At 44.3% G+C, this 21,563-nt stretch overlaps 2 protein-coding genes across 3 annotated transcripts in view; one reads left to right on the plus strand and one right to left on the minus strand.

The window, feature by feature from the left end:
* On the plus strand, positions 1-11,512 carry IMPDH2 (inosine monophosphate dehydrogenase 2). 2 transcript variants are annotated; one of them, XM_053468890.1, is made up of 15 exons: positions 1-241; positions 2,639-2,687; positions 2,985-3,086; positions 3,530-3,604; positions 3,707-3,913; positions 4,019-4,106; positions 4,673-4,872; positions 5,592-5,682; positions 6,418-6,513; positions 6,889-6,960; positions 9,293-9,436; positions 9,587-9,731; positions 9,944-10,087; positions 10,504-10,587; positions 10,904-11,512. In XM_053468890.1, the coding sequence occupies exons 1-15, from the start codon at positions 144-146 to the stop codon at positions 10,923-10,925; spliced, it is 1,617 nt and encodes a 538-aa protein (XP_053324865.1). In that variant the 5' UTR covers positions 1-143; the 3' UTR covers positions 10,926-11,512. The 2 variants fall into 2 exon arrangements, with proteins under 2 accessions (XP_053324865.1, XP_053324866.1); XM_053468891.1 differs by lacking the exon at positions 6,889-6,960.
* The window catches only part of NDUFAF3 (NADH:ubiquinone oxidoreductase complex assembly factor 3), a 20,438-nt gene continuing 10,317 nt past the window's right edge, over positions 11,443-21,563 (minus strand). Inside the window, exons 2-6 of the mRNA XM_053468901.1 lie at positions 14,544-14,657; positions 13,624-13,816; positions 13,091-13,157; positions 12,570-12,670; positions 11,443-11,655 (exon numbers count right to left, since the gene is read on the minus strand). Coding sequence (XP_053324876.1) covers positions 11,560-11,655; positions 12,570-12,670; positions 13,091-13,157; positions 13,624-13,816; positions 14,544-14,635 — 549 coding nt within the window. The 5' untranslated portion in view covers positions 14,636-14,657 and the 3' untranslated portion in view covers positions 11,443-11,559. The remainder of the gene's footprint in view (positions 11,656-12,569; positions 12,671-13,090; positions 13,158-13,623; positions 13,817-14,543; positions 14,658-21,563) is intronic.

Here is a 21,563-nt window from a genome sequence, read left to right on the forward strand (position 1 = left end):
GGAGGTTTGGCCTCTTGTCGGGGAAGGCTCGGATCCGGCAGGGGTGGGAGGAAGCTGACACTCGTGCTTTCTGATCAGGCGCCTTCCTCCTGCTCCCTGCCCGCTCACCTCGTGCAACCGGCTTCCTTATAAAGCGTTCCCCAATGGCAGATTACCTGATCAGCGGGGGGACCGGCTATGTCCCTGATGATGGTCTTACAGCTCAGCAGCTCTTCGGAGCCGGCGAAGGACTCACCTACAAGTGAGTTGGGGGGTGCTGGGAAAATGTCCCCGGGGCATCATCTCCTGCAGGATAGTTCTAGATCGTCGTGTCCGGTGCTGGGCAACAGCGCCTCTACAGTTTGTTGGACAACAACTCCTCTGAATCTCAGGCAGACACGAGGGCTTGCTGCATTAGCCATCATTAGCCTTCGTCTTATTCTCAGCCCCTTCCCTGCATGACCTTCTCCTGTCGCCCCGTTGAATAAAGCGCTCTATCTGTTATGACTCTGTTACAATGTATCTGCTCGTCTGCCCAGCCGGAGTTTAAATGACCTTTAATGTTACTTTGACTTTGGACACGAATGATTAGCTGAACCCCGATATTAACTACACACCGTGTGACGTCAAAGGTTTTAAGGGGAATCTAATGCAATAATTCTCAGTTCTTTACCAAATCCTACATCTTACATTAATTTACCCCAAATAACTGATTAGAAGTACATTCCTGTTAAACCAAAGCGAATGGCTGCTCCATGGTGAAGGGATTTTTAACCACTTTATAGCTGAGTGAGTTATTCCTCCCCATTATATTTTCACATAGTGTGTGGCTGATCGTTGATTGGCTAAGGCAGCTTTAATAGGAGGGGGATATTGCTGACTCTGCCACAGGCTGTCACCTAGAAATTTCTGAACTGATTACACTGCTTGATAGAGCATTTTAATTCCGGGACTTCCTTATAGTAAAGAATGTGTGGCATCGATTCCTTTTAGTGTCATATTGAACGGTTGTATATAGCGCCATCATATTCCATAGCGCTGTACAATGGGTATGCTGCGGTGACCTAGGAAGTACTTGTGTCGTTTATTTTTGGGGCTCCTGTCATGCCTCATAAAATAAACATATGAAGTATTAAAATGGGGAGCTACACCCCCGGTTTACATAGCTGTTAACGTATACTTTGCATATGTTTTTCTTATTCAAATCTCTTTTATTATTTGGAGGGCGCTGGTTGTCTTCCTGTCCCAAAGCGTTGCGGTGCTGACCAATTTCTGACCGATCTAATGTGGTCTCCCCCACTGCGGTTGCCAGCTGAATGCGCCTCTTGTTAAAATGACACCTGAGCGTTACTTTGTTTACTGATGTGCAGTAAGATCAGGTTTACCTGGATGACAAAGCCGGCAGAGCGTTCATCATAAATGGACTTTTGGCATCAAACTAGATAAGTTAATGCTATAGGTCGGTGTTCTGCAGAAGCCACGCGGGATCACGGGATGCGATGAATTTATGTGACTGACGTTGGGTCCCGGGCCTGACAAACCGTATCCAACGGCTGATAGTACCCATCGGGCCTGAATTCTGGTCGTCTGGCTCACACTTGCCTTCCCAATCTGTCGTCCTCCTGTTAAAAAGCCCCACTCGAGACCGTCCGCCCCAAGCAAAATTTTACTTTGCAATTAAAAAAATCTAATAAAAAGTTTTTTTCTTTAATATATTTTTATTCAGCAATTACACGAGGAATATTTCCCACAGCAGGTCACTAACTACGTGGAATTAATGGGTTAAACATTCGGACAGTGTCCTGATTTGTTTTAATAAAAGGAAGTATTTAATAATAAAACAAAAACGTCTATGAAACAAAATAATTGACTTCGCTAAACGCTAATCTGGGTTAGCAAAGCACGTCAGAAAGAAACTGTCTTTACTCAATCGCTCCAGGGATGCGAGCGGAGACGATTGTGGCGCGTTTTAAAATAACTAAAAAATTTATCCGTTTATTCCAGGATTTCTGGTTGTAAAATATCACGAACCGGAACTAAAGGCTCTAAACACACATTAAACGGGCACCAGGGAATGTGCTTCAGAGAGCCGACACCTGGAAGTGTTTGGGCTAATACCAGAAACTGTATAGTTCAAAGCGTATCGGGGTATAATATTCCTTTGTTTCCAGCCACTGTGCGGACGATAACATGTAATATAGCGCACGCGACTTAAACATACGTACACAAACTAGTTGCCCGTTGGTCTCATCTTAGATTCAGGAGTCATATGCCTATCCCATGTATGTTTAAATTCCCTCGCTGTATTACCCTCTACCACTTCTACTGGGAGGCTTTTCCATTTATCTACCACCCTCTCTGTAAAGTAAAACTTATATTCCATTACACCTTCTGGGTTTAGATTTTATCCTCTTTTATCCTGTACTTTGTTCAAATCCATTTAAATGTTTCTATCACCCCCCCCCTCTCTTCTTTCCGCCTATACTATGCGTATAAGCGAGTAGAAAAATATTACATGTAAACGTTTTCTAATCTGTACATTTTCTAGTTGTATGGACAAAAAGTTCTAAATTTTGAATGCATTTAATTCAACAATGCAAATTAATCACCAAATGTACATTTTTAATGCTGATAATTTAATTTTTTTGCGTTTATTTAGTGACTTCCTCATTCTCCCCGGGTACATAGACTTCACGGCAGATCAAGTGGTGAGTAAAAAATATTTATCCTGGAATTTTTTCTTTATTATTTACTGAGCTGACCCCCCCCCTCTCCCTTTGGTGGCGACAAGTTTTTAAATGTTTTTATCTGTAAGCAGATTGTACAAATGTCTTCTCGAGGGATTGTATGTTTGTGAGAATCTGTATTTAACAATAAGTAAAATATATTTATTTTTATATGAAATTACCATTTCCTTTACTTCCTGCGTCGCCATTCCCATAGCCGTATACAGAGACTTTCTACTTACAGATTCATTGACTTTGTCCCATTTCTATGTTTTTAAGGACCTCACCTCTGCGCTCACCAAGAAGATAACCTTAAAGACCCCGTTAGTGTCCTCCCCGATGGATACTGTATCAGAAGCTAATATGGCCATTGCAATGGCGGTAAGACCTTAACACACCATGAAGAATGATCGTCAGTAAGACCCTTTATTGCTGGAAGGGGTATCGCAAGCCTCTCAGACAATAATCATTTTACATGGCGGAACATTGCTTTTTTTTCTGTGCTGTGCAAGTATCTAAATTTACCAAGAGATAAAGAATCTAAAAATCTAAATGTTTGGGGTTTTTTTTTTTAAAGCCAAATGGGGGAAGTATTTTCCCCTTGCACTCATCATCTGAGCAGGAAATTGTATTCTACAATCGTCATAATTACTGCGGCATCCACGCTACTGAAAATGAGCAAAAGTCACATAGAGAAAGTTCTAGGAAGATGCCGCTGTGTGTTAAAGGCTGCGTCAATCATTTCTTAAGTGCCCCCCCCATTGTCTCTTTCTCTTTTTTGCCATTTAAAGTCCAAATCTTAAAGAAGTTTCTTCTTCGTTTAGCTTACAGGTGGTATCGGTGTTATTCATCATAACTGCACTCCGGAATTTCAAGCAAATGAAGTTCGGAAAGTGAAGGTAAGAGTTTTGAATAGTTTTGAAAGCGGTAGATGATGCCATCTACTCACCCAACGTAACCCAGGAGCTCGTTTAAATTCTGTTTTGTTTTTTTCTCCGCAGAAATACGAGCAGGGATTCATCACAGACCCGGTGGTCTTAAGTCCTAAACACAGAGTCCGAGATGTGTTTGAGGCCAAAGCCCGTCATGGCTTCTGTGGGATCCCCATCACAGACAATGGGAAGATGGGGAGCAAGCTGGCAGGAATCATTTCATCCAGAGACATCGATTTCTTAACAGCCGAGGAACACGACCAGCTGCTTAGCGAAGTAAGTGAAATGTTTTTAATTGTGTTTTTTCAGTTTTTTATATTATTATTTCAAGTAGTTCTGTTTTATAAATTTATATGAAACTTTCTCTCCCCACCCTTGTAGATCATGACCAGACGGGAGGATCTTGTTGTAGCTCCAGCTGGGGTCACGTTGAAAGAAGCCAATGAAATTTTGCAGAGGAGTAAAAAAGGTAACTTTTGGGGTCCTGTAGAATTCAAGTAGTTTAAAATAACATGAAATGGATCAGAAATCCGGGGCAGACGGGGTTAATGTTGTAATTGTGACTAGTATCTGAAAATGGAGGATTTTAAAATGGAATCTCTTCATAGGCGTACAGAGGCCCTTTATCACTCCCATCACTCCTGTGTTCCAATGGCCCTTTATCACTCCCATCACTCCTGTGTTCCAATGGCCCTTTATCACTCCCATCACTCCTGTGTTCCAATGGCCCTTTATCACTCCCATCACTCCTGTGTTCCAATGGCCCTTTATCACTCCCATCACTCCTGTGTTCCAATGGCACGTTGTGTTCGCTGATCCAAGTTTAAGTTTTAAATGCTAATTGATGGTTAGAAAACCCTTATGTAATTATGTTACAGCCAGAAATTTCAGCTCAGTGACCCCAAACTTTTAAACCGTTGTGTGAATGTATATGCGTGTCTGTGTATATATATATATGTATGTATGTGTGTGTGGGGGGGGTATATGTATTCATATACACCGACTGACTAATAATTTCACATTTTTGTTGTTAAGGCAAGTTACCCATCGTTAATGAGAACGACGAGCTGGTAGCAATTATCGCTCGCACCGATTTGAAGAAAAACAGGGATTATCCGCTCGCCTCTAAGGACGCCAAGAAGCAGCTGCTGTGTGGGGCAGCCATCGGCACCCACGAAGATGACAAGTACCGTCTGGACCTCCTGGTGCAGTCCGGCGTGGATGCCGTCGTTCTCGTGAGTTTTACTTGCTGTCATTCCTATTAAATTCGCAGCATGGGGTTCGCACTGAACAAGCGCACTCGGGATCTTAAAGAAGTAGCGTTACGACTCAAAAATCGACTGAAACAAAGGCTTCTGTTCCAATTCCAGAGCTTTTAATAGACAAAAAATGCATATTGATGATACGTGTTTAACGTGCCAGAGCAGTTGCTTTTTTTGGCCAATTAGCCATTCATGTCCTTGTTTGCTAAAGATGAGGGGAGTTTGACTAACTGCTAACTCTGAGCATCGTAACTATTCATGCGCAAAAATGGTGGTCAAAACACTTTCTATACAAATGATCTATATATTATTAACAGAGTTATGTATAAATGTATAGATCAAGTGAAACCTGCTTTAATTTTGGTGACTGTATCTCCTTTTGAGATATTACACCGTACCACCTGACTTATCCCCGTTCCATAGCACAATGTGTAGGTTATGAAGGAACAGAATCTTTGGTTTACCCCTCCCCCGCTCTTGACCTATACACACGCTTGCAAAATTACAAATAGAATACTCGGAACGGGTTTGGGTCGCGTGGAGAGCAGCACTCTGTTTAGAGGAGAATCTTGCAGAGTTGCCAGGATAACAGATCTGTGTTCCCGCTATCGCGTTACCCTGTAATCTGAGACCGTGTGCTCCGTGTCCGTGGTAGCCGTACACTAAATGTATGTCTTTTCACCTCGTTTCAGGATTCTTCTCAAGGAAACTCCATTTTCCAGATAGACATGATAAAGTACATCAAAGAGAAGTACGCCGATCTGCAGGTCATTGCCGGAAATGGTAATAATTCAACGTGAATTGAGATGGGGGGCTGTCTTTAGGAGTCCGCAGGAGCCGCCGCGAGCCCGATTGTTCCTCCCGCAAAGTGATTCCAATTGTCTAAAAGTAAACAAAGTAAACGCGGGATTGCGTATTAAACCGCAGCAAAGATTTTACACGACTGTTAGCCGAGCCGGGAAGTCATTGCTATAAATAGGAGCCGTGTGCAAGTACATAGTGATCCGTGACACGCACGGAAACGGAATGCGGGTTATGGCTGACGGACGCGCGCTTGACCCGGAGCCAGGGCCGATTCTTGGTGTCCAATTCCACTATCGTTCTGGTACCAAACACAGACTCGGGGCAGGCGACCGCTCTCTGCTCTTTCCTATTAAAAAGACTTGCGTTATGTTATAGATAGATATATATATATATATATAGATGATTTGCACCTATAGAACAGCCAATGGTTTTTCTCCCCATTAAGTCATCTGTCACCTAAGTTGTACGGAGATAAAGATCTTAGCTTCTCTATGGTAAAATAGTCCCTTGCTTTTAAATGAAAGAGGGGGAAGGAATTTCATGGCAGGAAACTGCTCTGATAATGCTGACCCTGCCACAGGCTGCCACTAGTCTCAACTTTTGTGACGCAAACTTTTCGGGTAAATATTTACACCGAGTGACGAGCTGTGTGCGTTTTTTTATAAAGGAATAAAGTTCCCCTCTAAGTTCTGCCTTTTGTTTCCTTTTTTGCAGTGGTGACGGCCGCGCAAGCAAAGAACCTGATCGACGCAGGCGCCGACGCCTTGAGAGTGGGGATGGGGAGCGGCTCGATCTGCATAACGCAGGAAGGTAATGCGCAGCACCTCCGCTCGACATTCTAGTTTTGTACAGTAAATATTAAGCATATTTTGGTGAAATATCTCAAAGTCTGTATTTTCGGCTTATTTCAGCTCCTTGTTTTATTGTGGCAGCTGACTTAAAGTTACTTTGAAAGATAGAATTTAAAGTAATAAATGCTGGTTTAAATTCTAAAGCCGGAACGCCTGCCTTTATAGGCGTCCATATGATCCAAAAAAAAACCCTGATTTGATCCAAAAGCGTTTGTCCGGGGAGGTCTTTCAGAGACAAGGTGTGGAAATCGCTGTCTTCTCTGCGGAAGCGCGTCTGGGCGCAGCCTTTTAAATGAATGTTTTTATTTTATTTATTTTTTATTTTTCCGTTTAGCGGCACCCATGATTCCTCCAGACCTAAAGTCTCACAGCCCCAAATGCCCTTCTAATGTGACGGGCAGTTATAGTAAGTCACGATGCCCCAGTCATGTCCCCAGAGGCCGCGCCGTCCTGCTTGTCTGAGTACGGTAGATGTAGATTGCACTCGGGGTTTGGGGGCTTTGGGAAGCCGGCTACGTGTTTGCGGGGGGAGGGGGGGCGGCCTAATGCGAAAGCAGGGTTCTAGATGACAAAACCCACCAACCTCAGCTGCTCATTAGCGGCCGCCTTCTTAATGGTTTCCTATCTAGAATAGGATCTAGAATACTCCTGAGCAAAAGGTCTTCTACTGGCAACCGGCGCTGGGCCAGCCGCAAGCCTGACTTACGGAAACCAATGTTTTAAGAGGATACTGGGATTTTCTTCTAGTTTAGAAACACTATTATCCTTTATTTTGTCCTTTTTTAAAAATGGCCCTTGGCTGGAACAGGTGAAGCCCCCTGCAGCAGATCACAAACAATAACCAGATTGAGACGTCTGCTGCGTGTATCTCTTATCTCTTTTTGAGTCAAAAACACTGCTCATCCACACCAGCTGATGGCCGGGGGTGATCAGAGTTGTAATCCAGTATGACTTCTTGTTAGTCATTGGTGGGCATTTCATCGGCTAGGTTGAATTTCTTTAAAAAAATGCCAAAGCTTCTCAGTCTCTTTTTTTTTGTTCTGAACCCTGCTTTTTTGGGACGCGTGTGCACGGTTTTAAGCGTTGGGCACGTGCCTCTGGGAATTCATGACGCTATGAAATGATATACCCCGGAGCAGCAGCTGCCGCCACAGATCCTCATACAAAGGGCTGGTCTCTTCGCATCTCTAAATATAAACTCAAAGTCAACTTCTAGCCTTTATACTCCGCAGCCGGGCTGCTCATCGTAAATCACATTAATACGTTCTATAGTTTGCTGGAGCAGGGCTGCGAGTGAATGTATAGGTCAAAGCAAGAGCCGACATAAACATTTTTCTAATTTTTTTTTCTAATTTTTATTAAGTTTTGTGTCTTCGTGATGTCGGTGTGCATCCCCTGGCATAGCATTTAATGTACATAGAATGCCTGGTAAAAATCACACTGATCCTTTGTATTGATCTATACATTGCTTGCTGTTCTGCTGAGGCAGCGGGGTAGAAACACTTGTTTTTGGTGTCAAATCCCTTTAAACAGTGAGACCATCTCTTTAATGACTGCCGTGACAGACCCTTCTGGGGTCCTAAAGTTTTAGGCTATTTATCACTGATATGTGGCTTGATCTTTGCCTGCTCACCCACCCGGAGCCCCAAAATGAAGGAATATGCAGTGGTTTTTGCTCCAGAGTTTGGCCACCGAGCACTGAGATTGTGTTTGGATTACTAACGCTGCATGACCTCTTTGTGCTTCCGTAAAGGGAAATTATCACGGTTACTTTCCACGCCAATCGGACATCACGTGCCTTTCGCAGAAGACCCATCGGTCATTTTTTGCTGCTAACATCGCAGCGGGACCTTAGAGCGCCAGAACGGCGTGTCGGATTTTGCCATAACAGTGGCCAACAAAATGAACGGAGCGAAAGAGATGGTGAAGGAAACCTTTTTTGTTTCCCCGACCTTCTTTATAAATGGTCATTTTAACTCTTGAACTGCAAAGAACTCTGTATATAATCTGTATTTGTGTAAAGTACACACATATACCTAATTCAAAGAAAACAAAAAGAAACATTTTTTTGGGAAGGGTATGATAATTTCCCTTGGTTTGTAAAGCATGTTATACTAGATTTCTGCAGGGAAACCTTTTATTATATGCAAAGATAAGACACCTGTATATACCCATCTAAATGTGTTATTAAGGTGAGTAAGGGTCTCGTGGGTACTATCGCGTGCGGTTCTTGGGACTCGGTGGGAGTTCTGAATACCCTTTTTCGTGTGCTCTGTTCTGATCACCGAGCGGGAACCGGGAACGTGATCTGTGCTTCGCGTGTTACTACCGGCACCGCGTGGAGTAGACGTGATCTACTTTCCACATTTGTGTGTTAAATGTCAGGATCCCAGTTCTTAAAACCTAGAATTGATGACGGAACTTTAACACCTGATTACAGAAATGTGACCCGAGTACAGTGTGTGACCTTTAGGGACACCGTTATAATAGCGTCATAACAGGGTATACCACCCACCCTCCTGACGGCTGTGATCGTCCGTGTACATTGATAACACTTGTCTGGAATTAAATCCAGCAGCACGTGAAACCGGTTCGAGCGGCTGCATCAGGCCAAGAGGCGGACTGAATTTTGGATATAAAATACCTGCTTAATTTATCTTTTTCTATGTTTTTTTACGCTGAGTGTTGGCCGCTTTGTTGCCTCGATGTAAATGTCCTGTTCTGTGTTTCTGCTGCAGTGCTGGCATGTGGCAGACCTCAGGCTACGGCCGTCTACAAAGTCTCGGAGTACGCCAGAAGATTTGGTGTTCCTGTGATAGCAGATGGGGGAATTCAGTCTGTTGGACACATTGCAAAAGCCCTGGCCCTCGGTGCCTCCACAGGTAACCATCTAGCCCGCCATCGATTCGGCAGCAGGAAAAGCTTTTCAATATATATTTATTATTTCAATAATTCAGCTGCAGCTGGCATCTTTGTAATAATCCCTTGAGCTCTTAAGTGTGATGTTAACTCGATGGGTCTTTGGCTTGCAGTCATGATGGGTTCCCTGCTGGCTGCCACCTCTGAAGCCCCAGGCGAATACTTCTTCTCCGACGGCATCCGACTAAAGAAATACCGCGGCATGGGATCTCTGGACGCCATGGACAAAAACGTGAGCAGCCAAAAGAGATATTTCAGGTGCGTCTCCTTTTGTGCTCTTGAATTCCAGTCTTTAGCGTTTGAGTCGGCGCAAACCGGTACGGACGCCCAACTTCTGGTTAAGGTAGTAACTGCTTCACCCGCTGAAATTCATCCCAGGTATACGCCTGAGCCTATTAACATGCGCAATACCTGTGTGGGTACAGAGTGAGTGCTAAGTATTTATGGACTCTTCCCCCTGTCTTCTACAGCGAGGCCGATAAAATCAAAGTAGCCCAAGGTGTGTCCGGTGCTGTGCAGGACAAGGGATCCATCCACAAGTTTATTCCTTATTTAATTGCTGGAATCCAGCATTCCTGCCAGGATATCGGCTCCAAAAGCTTAACTCAAGTCAGGTATGTGCAAGTTTACACCAAGTATATGTGTGTGTATATATTTATATATGTGCATATTCACTAAGTGTAATACGTTTATACATTTTGTATTACGTATTATAGAATTTCTTAAACTTTTAGTACTTTTAGTACTTAGACTGCAAATAATAAACAAAATAAGTGGATACAATTACTCTGTATCAACCGAAAAACAATGTTTTCAATATTATAAAGGAAATACAGCTGTGAAAACTAAATTACTTAAATGTTTTAATTTTTGCTTCAGATTTGGAAGCCTTATGTTCAAGAGCTCCTTAGACACGTTATATACTTTCTTACTTATATACTTTTTTTTATGTGACGTTAAGTGCAAAAATTTAAAGTCTACTGTACTGTGTAGCTTTTACATTGAAGCAAATGTTGGAAATTTTTTCCAGGGCGATGATGTATTCTGGTGAACTTAAATTTGAAAAGAGGACGATGTCCGCGCAGGTGGAAGGCGGGGTGCATGGGCTCCATTCGTAAGTATTCGATGACATGAAAAAGGGGTTCAGTCTGTCCCAACACTTCCACAGCCCGAGACCCCGATCCTAATTTACTTTTGGGGACGTGATTGAATATTATAGAAAATGTTTTGTCCTGGTGATCTGTTTACCCTCGCAGGTTTCTGACCAAAAGACTATCGCACATTCAGCATGTTCAAAGTCCCCTCCGTGCGTCTCTGTATACCTTATCCATAGGATGGGGGGCTGCTAACAGGACTTGGATGCTTTTGGGGGGTGGGGATGTTTTTCTCTCCTATGAAACCCATTAATAGCATAATGTTCTGTCTCTTAGGTATGAGAAAAGACTGTTTTAGCGAGCCTGAACATTCCCGTTGCTTCATCACCCATCACCTTACAGCAGAGAACGTTCCTCTCCGACCTCAACACGCGTGTCCAGGAGCTACAGTTACAGCAGCCTTCTTACATCTCGCAGGGGCGCTTACCATATAAATACCCATAATCACTACTGCATGAGAGGTTTACACCAGGTACTGGTTTTATTGAACGCAAAGCTACAGGGTAGATCTAGAAACCGATAAAAAAAAAAAACGGATGTAATAAGTGCTGCGCCCCAGATGCTAAAACCTGCGACCATCATCACATATCCAAAACACTTCAAACAACTATGCTGTTCTGATAAGAGGAACCCCTAAACCTGCGTACCCGGATCAGAACACCATATCTACTAAATGCGTAGCTTTTTACAGCATTGTAATTCAGTGCCTGATTTATTGGGTTGTGAATCGTGTGCTACTCTTACAGAGGGTGGGGGGTGGTGGCTGAACAGTTTAGGTTATAAGTGTTCTTTTCAAAAACAATGACTACTGTGTGTTTCATTATTACGCTGTTTTTTATATGTAAGATGGTATGACACCCGTCAATAAAAAATATCTGCAAGTTACATGGCTGTCCGTTTCCTTGCCTGTGTTTGTAACAGTCTGTCGGGTTCTATGCAGATCTCCTGTCTGCTGTTGGGGGAATCAATGCGGCTCCCGTCACACGGCCTTCGCTGTTCAGGAAGTTAAAAGTTGCGCATGCGTTGGCCTGCGGAGAGCAAGGAAAGACATGTTAAGGCCTATACAAGTAGCGGTGGTGGTACGGAAACGGGGGCTGCATCACCAGGTCACAATATATAAGTCCAATATTCACATCCATCTTATGATCCATGACCACACAACTCATTAATGGGACTGGTTTGGGCCAAACAAAATAACCAAGTACATAGCCAAGTAGGACAACACTGGTGGAAATTAGTATATTTTCAGTCAGACCACCCTCCAGTAGTTAACATAAAGGAACCACAGAAGCTTGCAATTACATTAATAGGGAAGCTGCATCAAATGTAGCTACCACGGAAAACCTGACCCAACACCAGCCTTTACAAGCCGAGGCCACAAAGCGTGAGCTACTGCAAATTCTTACCGTTTACTGCCTCGTAACATACAGCGTAACATATTTCCCAAACCCATAATGTCGTGTTAAAGCTATCGCCATAGGAAACTGTTGCTATTATAATTATGACAGACAAACCCTAACAGAAGCAGGTAGTTGGATGAAATAGGGTTAAAGGCCAAATAAACGTTTTCTTATAGCATTATATGCCACGCAAAACCAGTTTATCCAGACTTTCCAGCCAGTCCAAAACCGCAGCATGACCCAAGGAGGCTGGGTGGCTGCCGTCCCGCTCGCTATAGAGAGAGCAACTGTACTTGATGTGATTTCTGAGGCCTGGTTTATTCCATCGCTATCCTGCCTGGGCTGTCTCACGTTTGGTTCTGTTCTCCTTAACTCACGTAAACGAAGCAGCAGCAATTCCAATACAAAAAGCTGCATCGCTCCGAAGTTTTACCGACTGCCTGCCTCGTTATTCTGTCCGCGCTGTTCTCATGGTCTTGGCATTAGGAGGGCATTTTATTTAATACCATTATAGCATTAATTGAATGTGGTTTTATTCTCACCGTATCTTGCACCTCAACCGCTACACCTTTCTGTCTCATGAACTTAAGAATGGCCGGGTCTAACCTCTCCACTCTGTCTCCAGTTCCCAGAACCACGATTTCTAGAAGGAAAAAAAAGATGAAAGATAGTGGGTGACAAGTCCAAAATGACATGAGACTTGCCTGTATATGAACAATATGTCTAAATACACAGCTCTCCCCTTCCTTTATCAATTAAAAGGACACTCCAGTGTCCCACGCAGCCTCACCAAGTACTTTATTTTATATATATATATTATAATTTATTATTAATATTATGTTAGCTGCTCATAGTATTTCAGACTCAGGGGTTTATGATACACAGAGATCAGTCAGATGAAGCTTCTATGTAATGTGAACACGTCTGTTTTCTGTCCCTTCCACCAGTATAACCCCGCAGGTGCCACCTCTTGGGTGTAACTGGAAGTGACAGATCTATCGGACCGCATAGAGATCTGATCAACACGTCCAAACAAACACAATAACAACAAAAAGGTAATTACCGATCCTGGGAACCAGCATGTGGAATAAGGAAAGACTTTCCACCGAGATGTCTTTATGGGAACCAACCTATGAAGAAAGTACAGACACTCAGATAATGACCGGGAAAGGGATTCATCCCTAAAATATCTTCAGCCAACTTGCAGCATGTGTAGAGTTGTTCTACTTGCAGTAATTTTGTGTTTAGTAAATATTTGGTTTATAGGAATATTAGTTAAGAAGCTCAGGGACACCACGTACACACATTCACTCTATATGTTTCCATCGCGGGGAGCGTTACCTATAGGTCAGCCTGAATATTGGCCGGTGATCTGCTCAAGGCTCGGGGTGGGATCGATAGTTACTCCATGTAATAATCTCAAATTTACGGTAAAGCTTCTCCAGATTATTTTCACAGAGGTCAGAAAGCCCCCCCCCCCCGTGCCCTGCAATGGGGACCGTATCAAAACTTATAGGGACCACTCAGCTACCATAGGCATTATCGTCCACATGATGGCTGAAGTCCCTTTAAAGTAGTAAAAATTACTGGACTTACGTTCCATTGCAGAATTGCTTTTGGGATAATAGCGCAGGGCCCCACCACTCGGTCACCGTTGATGATGAATCCCTGACGGCTGACACTTTCGATAAACATGACGTCAGAGGAGTCCCTCTCTAGAACAGACACCGTGGTCTTCTGATAGATCTCATCATCCGACGGCGCGAGGCGGTGAGATCGAGATGGCTGCCTGCAGTGGAATAAAAAAAAAGAAATGAATGATACATGAGATTAGATCAAGCTGCCGGGTTCCCTTCCAGTTTTCATGTGCACTTTGATACATATGACCACTGCGCAGTCCCTTTAAAGTTGTTGCATTTGCCCCTTTCCTTACACCCAGCTAGTTGCTGTGAAGGACATGTTTTTGGCCGAACCCTGCATGTGATATTCACCTCGAGTCGAGGGAAATGCTGCCGGCAGGGAATCTTTCTCAGACTCCCATATGCATGGGTGGAAAGTGTTTTCATTGATTTCAAAGGAAGCACTTTCCTGCAAGCGATTGTCTGCTTGCTGGGGAAGCACACCCAGGAACTGTTCAGGTTTTGCTTGGAGACTCCAGGTGAAGCGCAACTTCTCCGGGTTAACACGGGGAAACTGTGGCTTGCAGGAGCGGCGTTGTGGCTCGCACCCCACTAGCTGCCCACTTACACTCCAGCAACACGACGTCTTCAGGACCGCCAACCAACGTCAAAGGATGGACTCCGGGTAGCTGGAGCCTGAAAGTTCCCAGGCACGGTGTCTGGAATAGTTTGATCACGGAGCAGGACTGCATCTTCTTTGCCAGGTAAGCATTTTTTTGTAAGTATGCGTATTAACGTACTCAGACTCTTTAATACGCATTCTTCCATGGCGGGGTGTCAGGGACGTTAAAACGAGCTTTGTGAGCCATAGCCAAGGATCATGTCCGTTAGACCTACCGTGTATATGCTGTCAGCGCAGACCCGCACAGTTTCCACCGTGAAGCCGACGTCCGAAGCAGGGGTACCCCGAGAGACGCCAACACAGCCATGCCTCTGTGAGCTCCCCGAATCCTGCAGGAAACAGTCATACATTATAAAAATGAGGGAAGCATCTGGGATAAATCCTCCTTTAGTGTTATAAGTACAAGACGTACACAAAACAGAAACATACAAAACATACACGGTCCCTGATCCTCTGTACAGGTGACCCATCAGAGGCTTATACAAAACCCTTCGGCTCCGGGGTCCTTACCCGTGTCACCGGCACCTGCCGCCGGACGAGCTACGCGTGCCAGAAAAAGCGGACGAGATTAATATAACTTTTTTCTTTTTATTTAAGTCACCATGCCCTTAAAATCTGTGACAGGTGCAAGAAACCGTACTTATTTAGTCCTGTTAATAACCTCATTATAGCAGTTATTACACCATCCACCCCTAATTTACTAATTTCTGTCTGCAGTGGGTGAGCGATCACCTTAAATACAACGCAAGCAAAAAATCATTATTATTATATTTTATTTACATAGACAACCCGATACATTAGGAAGAGACTGACTGCTATATCCGCATATCACATAATTATAATATCTACAAATAAAATAAGTATGTGTGCAAACAGCAGAGATATTCTACGGTGCAAAAATATCTGTATATCTGTCAACAAACATAACCTACCTATAAAGGGGCAAATTACTACAGAGATCACAACACAAACTGCCCTTGTACACACAGCATGGCAGCCAGGAACTGATATTTACCATAGAGGAGATACAGTACAGACATGACTGTGTGAAGCTCTGCAGCGCACACTGCCCTCTGGCGGCCAGGAGGTGTAAAGACTGCTTACAAATGTAAACAGAAGCCTTATTAACATTATTTATTATTATTATTTATTGTTTTATATAGCGCCATCATATTCCACACCGCTGTACAATGGGTAACCAGGACATGGCAAGCAATGTAGACTGCTCCAAAGAGCTTACAATCTTGAGGTGAAAAAATGTCAACATGATGTGACCGAGCTGCCCCCTTGTCCTGTTTAAGAGCGAAATGGGCGGGGAGTGGGGCGTGTCAAGACACCGCTCCCGTGACCCAGAGGATTTGGGTGTTGACCTGGAGTTCTCTGGGTCAAACCTGGAGAGCTCCCTGACCCCTCACAAAGTGACTCTCTGGGAAGAGGGATAGCTCTGGGTAGCCCACTGTTCAAAGTCCCTAAATATATTCATGACTTCCCTGCAAGCATATTGGAAACTTGCGCATGTGCTTTGCAGCAGCATCTTTCTCTGGGGCAAAAAATTGTGTTGAAAAAACGAAAATGGAGAGAAAAAAAAAAATCTTATCCCTGACGCCATTACCCGACGCGTTTCACGGTCAAGCAGCCTCTCCTGTGCTTCAGATAAATACTTCCACGGCCTGAAAGTCCGCCGTTGAACTCTTCATCTTGTATTCGGAGGATCTGGGGCTCCCGGGAGCCCTGAGAACAGATATTTCATATTCTGTTTTTTGACATATCTGCAAACTTAGGGTTTTTGCCCCAATCTCAGGGCGAAGGGGCAGATCCTCTTGAGTAACAAATTTGGAGAGTCACTCCATGAAAGGGTTAATATTCCAAGGGCCTCAGGGGGGCCGCTCATTTAGAAAGTTCCCAGGCGTGATAAGAAGTATCTTTCCTCCCCAACGCTGCCATCTATACCGCAAATTATCACACAGACGCCCCGTTCCGGGCCACTGCAGGGAAGTCGGCCATTAATATTCGGAAAGCACCTAGAACTCTACATTAACGCCAGGATATCGATATCTCGCAGCGAGCGGGGGCTCTTTCATCTTCATTAATTCCTCTGTCAGGCCCTGGATATCAGGAGAGAATTTCACCGACGCTCTCATGATTTTTGGGGGAATAAATTGGGCGTCAGATCGCATCATCCCCACTTTTTGGTTTCTGTTGCAGTTGAACTAATTATAAAAATGGTATCCGATGTTATGGTTGTTGGGCAGGGTACTTACCGGGCGGCGGATCCCTTCTCCTCCGCCGTGTGTCAGGTCCCAACGTCGGCTGGCGGTGGCCTCCACCATGCAGGGGTCCTCTGATTGGCTGATGTCTTCTGCCAGTGAGCCGTCGGGCATGCAGCGCACGAAGCAGTTGCCTGCTTACCTTGAAACTACCCCCACCCCATTACTCCCTGACCCTCGTGATTGTGACCTTGGCTTTGACCCCGGGATGTCCTGTCGGCCGTGTAGACCTCACTCCAGTATCTGTTGCGGGTCACTTGAGTGTCACATCCGACCCGCTGACTCTCACCCCTACGGATCAGGTAGAACCTTTTACTGCCAACGATGAAGTCTCTCAGCCGTAGACGTCTCGCTGCCATATTGTCGGAATCTCGGTGATTTTATCGCCCCTCTGATTTTTTCTCACTTGAGTCTGGGGATTTACCCCAATCTCAGAGTAAACGGGAGCCCGGAGGGGCATATTCTACTCTGCTCACATATTGTATATGACAGCTGAGCGGTCCCTTTACATCTGTGTGGGGTTTCTTTTGCAAATGCATGGGGGGTTCCACAGCACCCCCTCCTTAAGTATTTGCCCCTTTCCCCACCAGCTATTAGTCTTGCAGGAGATGTCTTTGGGTAAACGCATGGAATACTAACCATGAACTCAAAGAATGTTCCGGGAGAGGGGGTTCTAACGAGACCCCACATGCGCATGCATGGAAAGTGCTCCCATGCATATCAATGGGTGCGCTTTCCTGCCACCGATTGCCTGCTTCAAGCAGCCAATCAGCGGCCCAATCCTCAGACCATGGAGAAGGGGAGATGCTTTTGACAGCTGAAGTCCCTGCTTGAGCACTGGCGATTTACAAGATCCAAAGTACGTTGAGTCTCCGGTTAGTACAGGCCGTGGGGGGGGGGTAGAATACATGGATTTGAAATGTCCGTGTAAAACCTAAAAAGGTGTCGCAGCTGGGAAGCAGTTTGGAAATCAGTGTCTATTACAAATAACATCTGTGATGCCCCCCCTCCCCACCCCCGGCAATGAAAAAGCCCCTAATCACAGCTTGTGTTCATGCGCGGCCGCCGGGTTATAACAGGGTAACGCGCTCATACGTCTGTTTCAGCCAGAGCCTGTAATTGAAGACTCGGACCGCTCACCTGTATTTCTGCCGTAATAGTCAGCCCCGGCCGTGTAATTAAATACCCTTTGTGTCAAGCAGGTGCTCCCTCTGTCCCCAGCGACGAGTAAAAGCCCCCCCCCACCTTTTAATGACAATAATCAGAATTTCCGATCCCGACGTACAATCGGAATTCTGACCACAATGAGATATCGCGCTGAAACTCACGAGGTGGGACGGCGAAGCGCGTTGGGAACGCCAGCGAGTAAATAACGGGCAGGTGTTACCAAAATCTGGGGCTTTCACACAGTAATTAGGCAGATGCGGCCGGGTAATGTGCATATGGTAATAGGGGCAGGTTTGGCTAGAGATCAGGGTGTGAGGGATGGGGTAGACTTACTAACGGCTGGGGCGGAATTCTACCGGATTTAAGGAACCGTTAAAGTGATTTATACCATAACGTTGGATTCAGATCAGTCCTGGACGGCGCAGTTAAAGGCACGCTGCAGCCTCTTTACCGACGGTCCCTTTAAATGTTCATGGTGTCCCTCTTGCAATTGCACGGGGGGGTTTCTGCAGTGTAACCCAAATGGCCCTTATACCGGCCCCCATGGAAACCTTGACTTGTTTGTCATTATAGATACACTTAACGGAGTCACCTGCATTCAAGCAGGGATATCAACCACAACATACTGGTAGCAAAAGCACCAACTCTAAGTCTTATATATGATGAGCTGGTAGAATAGGAAGGAGCTGGCTCCAGACTGTGCGACCCGGAGAATCTGCCCCGTCACCCCGAGACTGGGGCAAAAACCCTGAGAGCTCCCAGTTATGGATATCATCAGGTGGTGCAAGGTGGCCCAAGTATTTTTGGGGGCCGCTGCTACATTTTTTTTTAGAAGAGGACAATAGATATGATTTGTACCGTAGAGACGGATCCCCCCCATACCTACGCTAAGACCCCCATGTACTGCAGCCTTGAGGGTTCATAGCAACCAAGCCACCTGGATCTCAGGACCTCTTCGCAGCTTCACTCAACTTAAAGTTTGATTGGAGCCCATTAAAAAAAAAAAGTCGGGCGTCTCCAACGCGTATCCAGGTCCTGTCTCTCTGCTATAAAACGAGTCACATTTTTACCAGTTTTCACTTTTGTTTATTTTTCATTTTGTTTGTTTGAATGATTTCTCCCCAAGGGCGTTCTAACAGCTTCTACCGACTTCTCTCTACCCCTAGGAGATCCTAGGGGTAGCTGCAACCTGCAACCGTACCTGCAACCGTCATCCGTAACCCCTTTTCAGCTAAAATCACTTATTTTCTCCCCAAATTTGTCAGGTCCTCGACCCCCAAAACCTTAATACTTAAAGACTAGAAGAATGAATATATTTTATAGTAAAAAAAAATAATTTTGCCTGATTTTGAAACATTAAAAGAATCCAAAGCATCTCCCCAACGCGACATTAGAGGTGCCGTTCCACCTACTCTGCTGAATGCAGCACTTTTTAAACTAAATCAGCATTAGAAATATCATTCTTGGTGCCGTTAAAAATTTCCAAATCCCTGCTGCTTCCAAAAAAAAAAAGTTAGATTTTGCCTCATTCATAATTTTTCCCGGGAATGCTTAATTGCTATTTGCCCTAAACCATACAAACTAGAACAAAAAAAACAAAACAAAAAAAGACGACTTCTTAAAGGTTCCCGTGTTATTTTACATAATTAAACCTCCAGAAGAAATACGACGACAGATCTGCTATGCTTTATCTGCTTAACATACCAGAGAGAGACATTATTTATTGTTTTATATATCGCCATCATATACCTCAGCGCTGTACAACAGGTAAATGGGGCATAGCAAGTATTATATAACATAACAATTATGCAATTATCGTCTAAGTGGAACAGCACCTTTAACAAAGCACTCTTGTGTCTCTCTGTGATTTGTGGGGTGAGAGAACGCTCATACTTAGTAACGCGACGTCTTTTCTTTACCTTCCATCTGCCGGGGTCTCCTGTATCCCCCCCAAACACAGTAAGGTTTACGGCAGGGCTTCGCGAGAGCTTTTTCATAGAGTGAGATTAGTTGGGAGTTCGTTCTCTGGAGGTTTGTAATCTCACCCAGAAAAGCAGTGATAAAAGATGCTGAAATGTGGTTTATAAAACGTTTTTCCTTGAGTCACTTAGTTAATTTCCTTAAAACACGTTTGGATGCAGAGCAAACTCATATACCAGATACATAACGTACCTTCTTCTCAATCTAATAAATAAATATATATATATATATATATATATATACACACACACACACACACATACACACACACACACCGGTATACATATATACACTAATACACACTACCATTCAAAAGTTTGGGGTCACTCAGCTGTAACAATTACAAAACAGTTTTCTAGCGATCAATTAGCCTTTTAAACTCAAACTTGGATCAGCGAACACAACGTGCCATTGGAACCCAGGAGTGATGGGAGTGATAAAGGGCCATTGGAACACAGGAGTGATGGGAGTGATAAAGGGCCATTGGAACACAGGAGTGATGGGGGGGATAAAGGGCCATTGGAACACAGGAGTGATGGGAGTGATAAAGGGGCCATTGGAACACAGGAGTGATGGGGGTGATAAAGGGCCATTGGAACACAGGAGTGATGGGAGTGATAAAGGGGCCATTGGAACACAGGAGTGATGGGAGTGATAAAGGGCCTCTGTACGCCTATGAAGAGATTCCATTAAAAATCAGCTGTTTCCAGCTACAATAGTCATTTACAACATTAACCCTGTCTGCGCTGGATTTCTGATCCATTTCATGTTATTTTAATGGAGAAAATGTGCTTTTCTTTTAAAAACAAGGACATTTCTAAGCGACCCCAAACTTTTGGACATTAGGGTTTGTGTATTAAGCGCAAATCCCACTTATGGTTTCAGAGCAGTTTTAGAAGATACAGTGAAATCTGTCTACTGAATATACACTTTTATTGTTTTTTTTGGGGGGGGTGATATTTAAAAATAAAATTCCAGTTGGTGCAAAAACCCGGGGACGGTCGTAAAAAAAGTGAAAATACGTTTTTTTACCATTAAGAAAAGAGGAAGTGGAGAGCGATCTTCGCCTGATTGGGAGAAGATAAATTAGGGCCGGGAGGTGTGGGAGGGGTGCGGGTTACAAGCCACGCTCTTTGTGTATAAAAAAAGCCTGATCCGTCCCGACAGGTAGCAGAAGGAACGGCGGACGGGTAAGGAGCGCTTCTCCCTCCTTATTACACAACGCGCTCTCTCTACAAGCCGCGGGGCTCTGAAGGGTTAAATATATCTTAAGACGAGCGCAAATCATACCTTCTTCAACTCGGTTTTGCTCAGGTAGGAACGTTCATCGCAAAGCGTGATAACCCATATGGGTCAAAGCACAGAATACTGACCGCTCAGAATACGTACTTATTGCATTTGAAAGGTAGTGGATACATGGTACTGCGCACCGGCATGTTATACTTGGATTCTATATTTGCAGAATTTTTACTGATACAAAATGTTTTCATTTATTTTTTTTGATCATTGCACTGATTTTTGTATGTACGGCTTTGTATGTTCTGGGCGTCTACAGCCGAGGCAGATGTTTCTTATCTAAAGTAGACCTGTAATAAAAGGTGTTTGTCGGTCTCCTGGCTGTTACCGTACCCCGGATCCCTGTCTGTAAGCGGGAGGCATCTGGCATGCAGGGAATCTGTCCGATGGCGATTAAATGGTTAAAACGTGGCATTAATGGCATTTTTGAGAATGCAGATTATTTGAACGTTTCTCCGGGGCGATACATTGTTGTTTATAATGTTTTATGTTAGTAACTAAGTTTGATATTGTCTAATCTGAGCG

Source organism: Spea bombifrons, chromosome 6 (genome assembly GCF_027358695.1).
Source record: "Spea bombifrons isolate aSpeBom1 chromosome 6, aSpeBom1.2.pri, whole genome shotgun sequence".
Taxonomy (NCBI): Eukaryota; Metazoa; Chordata; class Amphibia; order Anura; family Pelobatidae; genus Spea; species Spea bombifrons.

What these genes read in the sequence shown, in the direction of transcription:
- IMPDH2 (XM_053468890.1), top strand. Translation starts at nt 144, where the DNA reads ATGGCAGATTACCTGATCAGCGGGGGGACCGGCTATGTCCCTGATGAT. An exon ending in ATGAAGTTCGGAAAGTGAAG is followed by an intron (nt 3,605 to 3,706) that starts GTAAGAGTTTTG and finishes TTTTCTCCGCAG; the next exon opens with AAATACGAGCAGGGATTCAT. An exon ending in AAAAGCTTAACTCAAGTCAG is followed by an intron (nt 10,088 to 10,503) that starts GTATGTGCAAGT and finishes AATTTTTTCCAG; the next exon opens with GGCGATGATGTATTCTGGTG.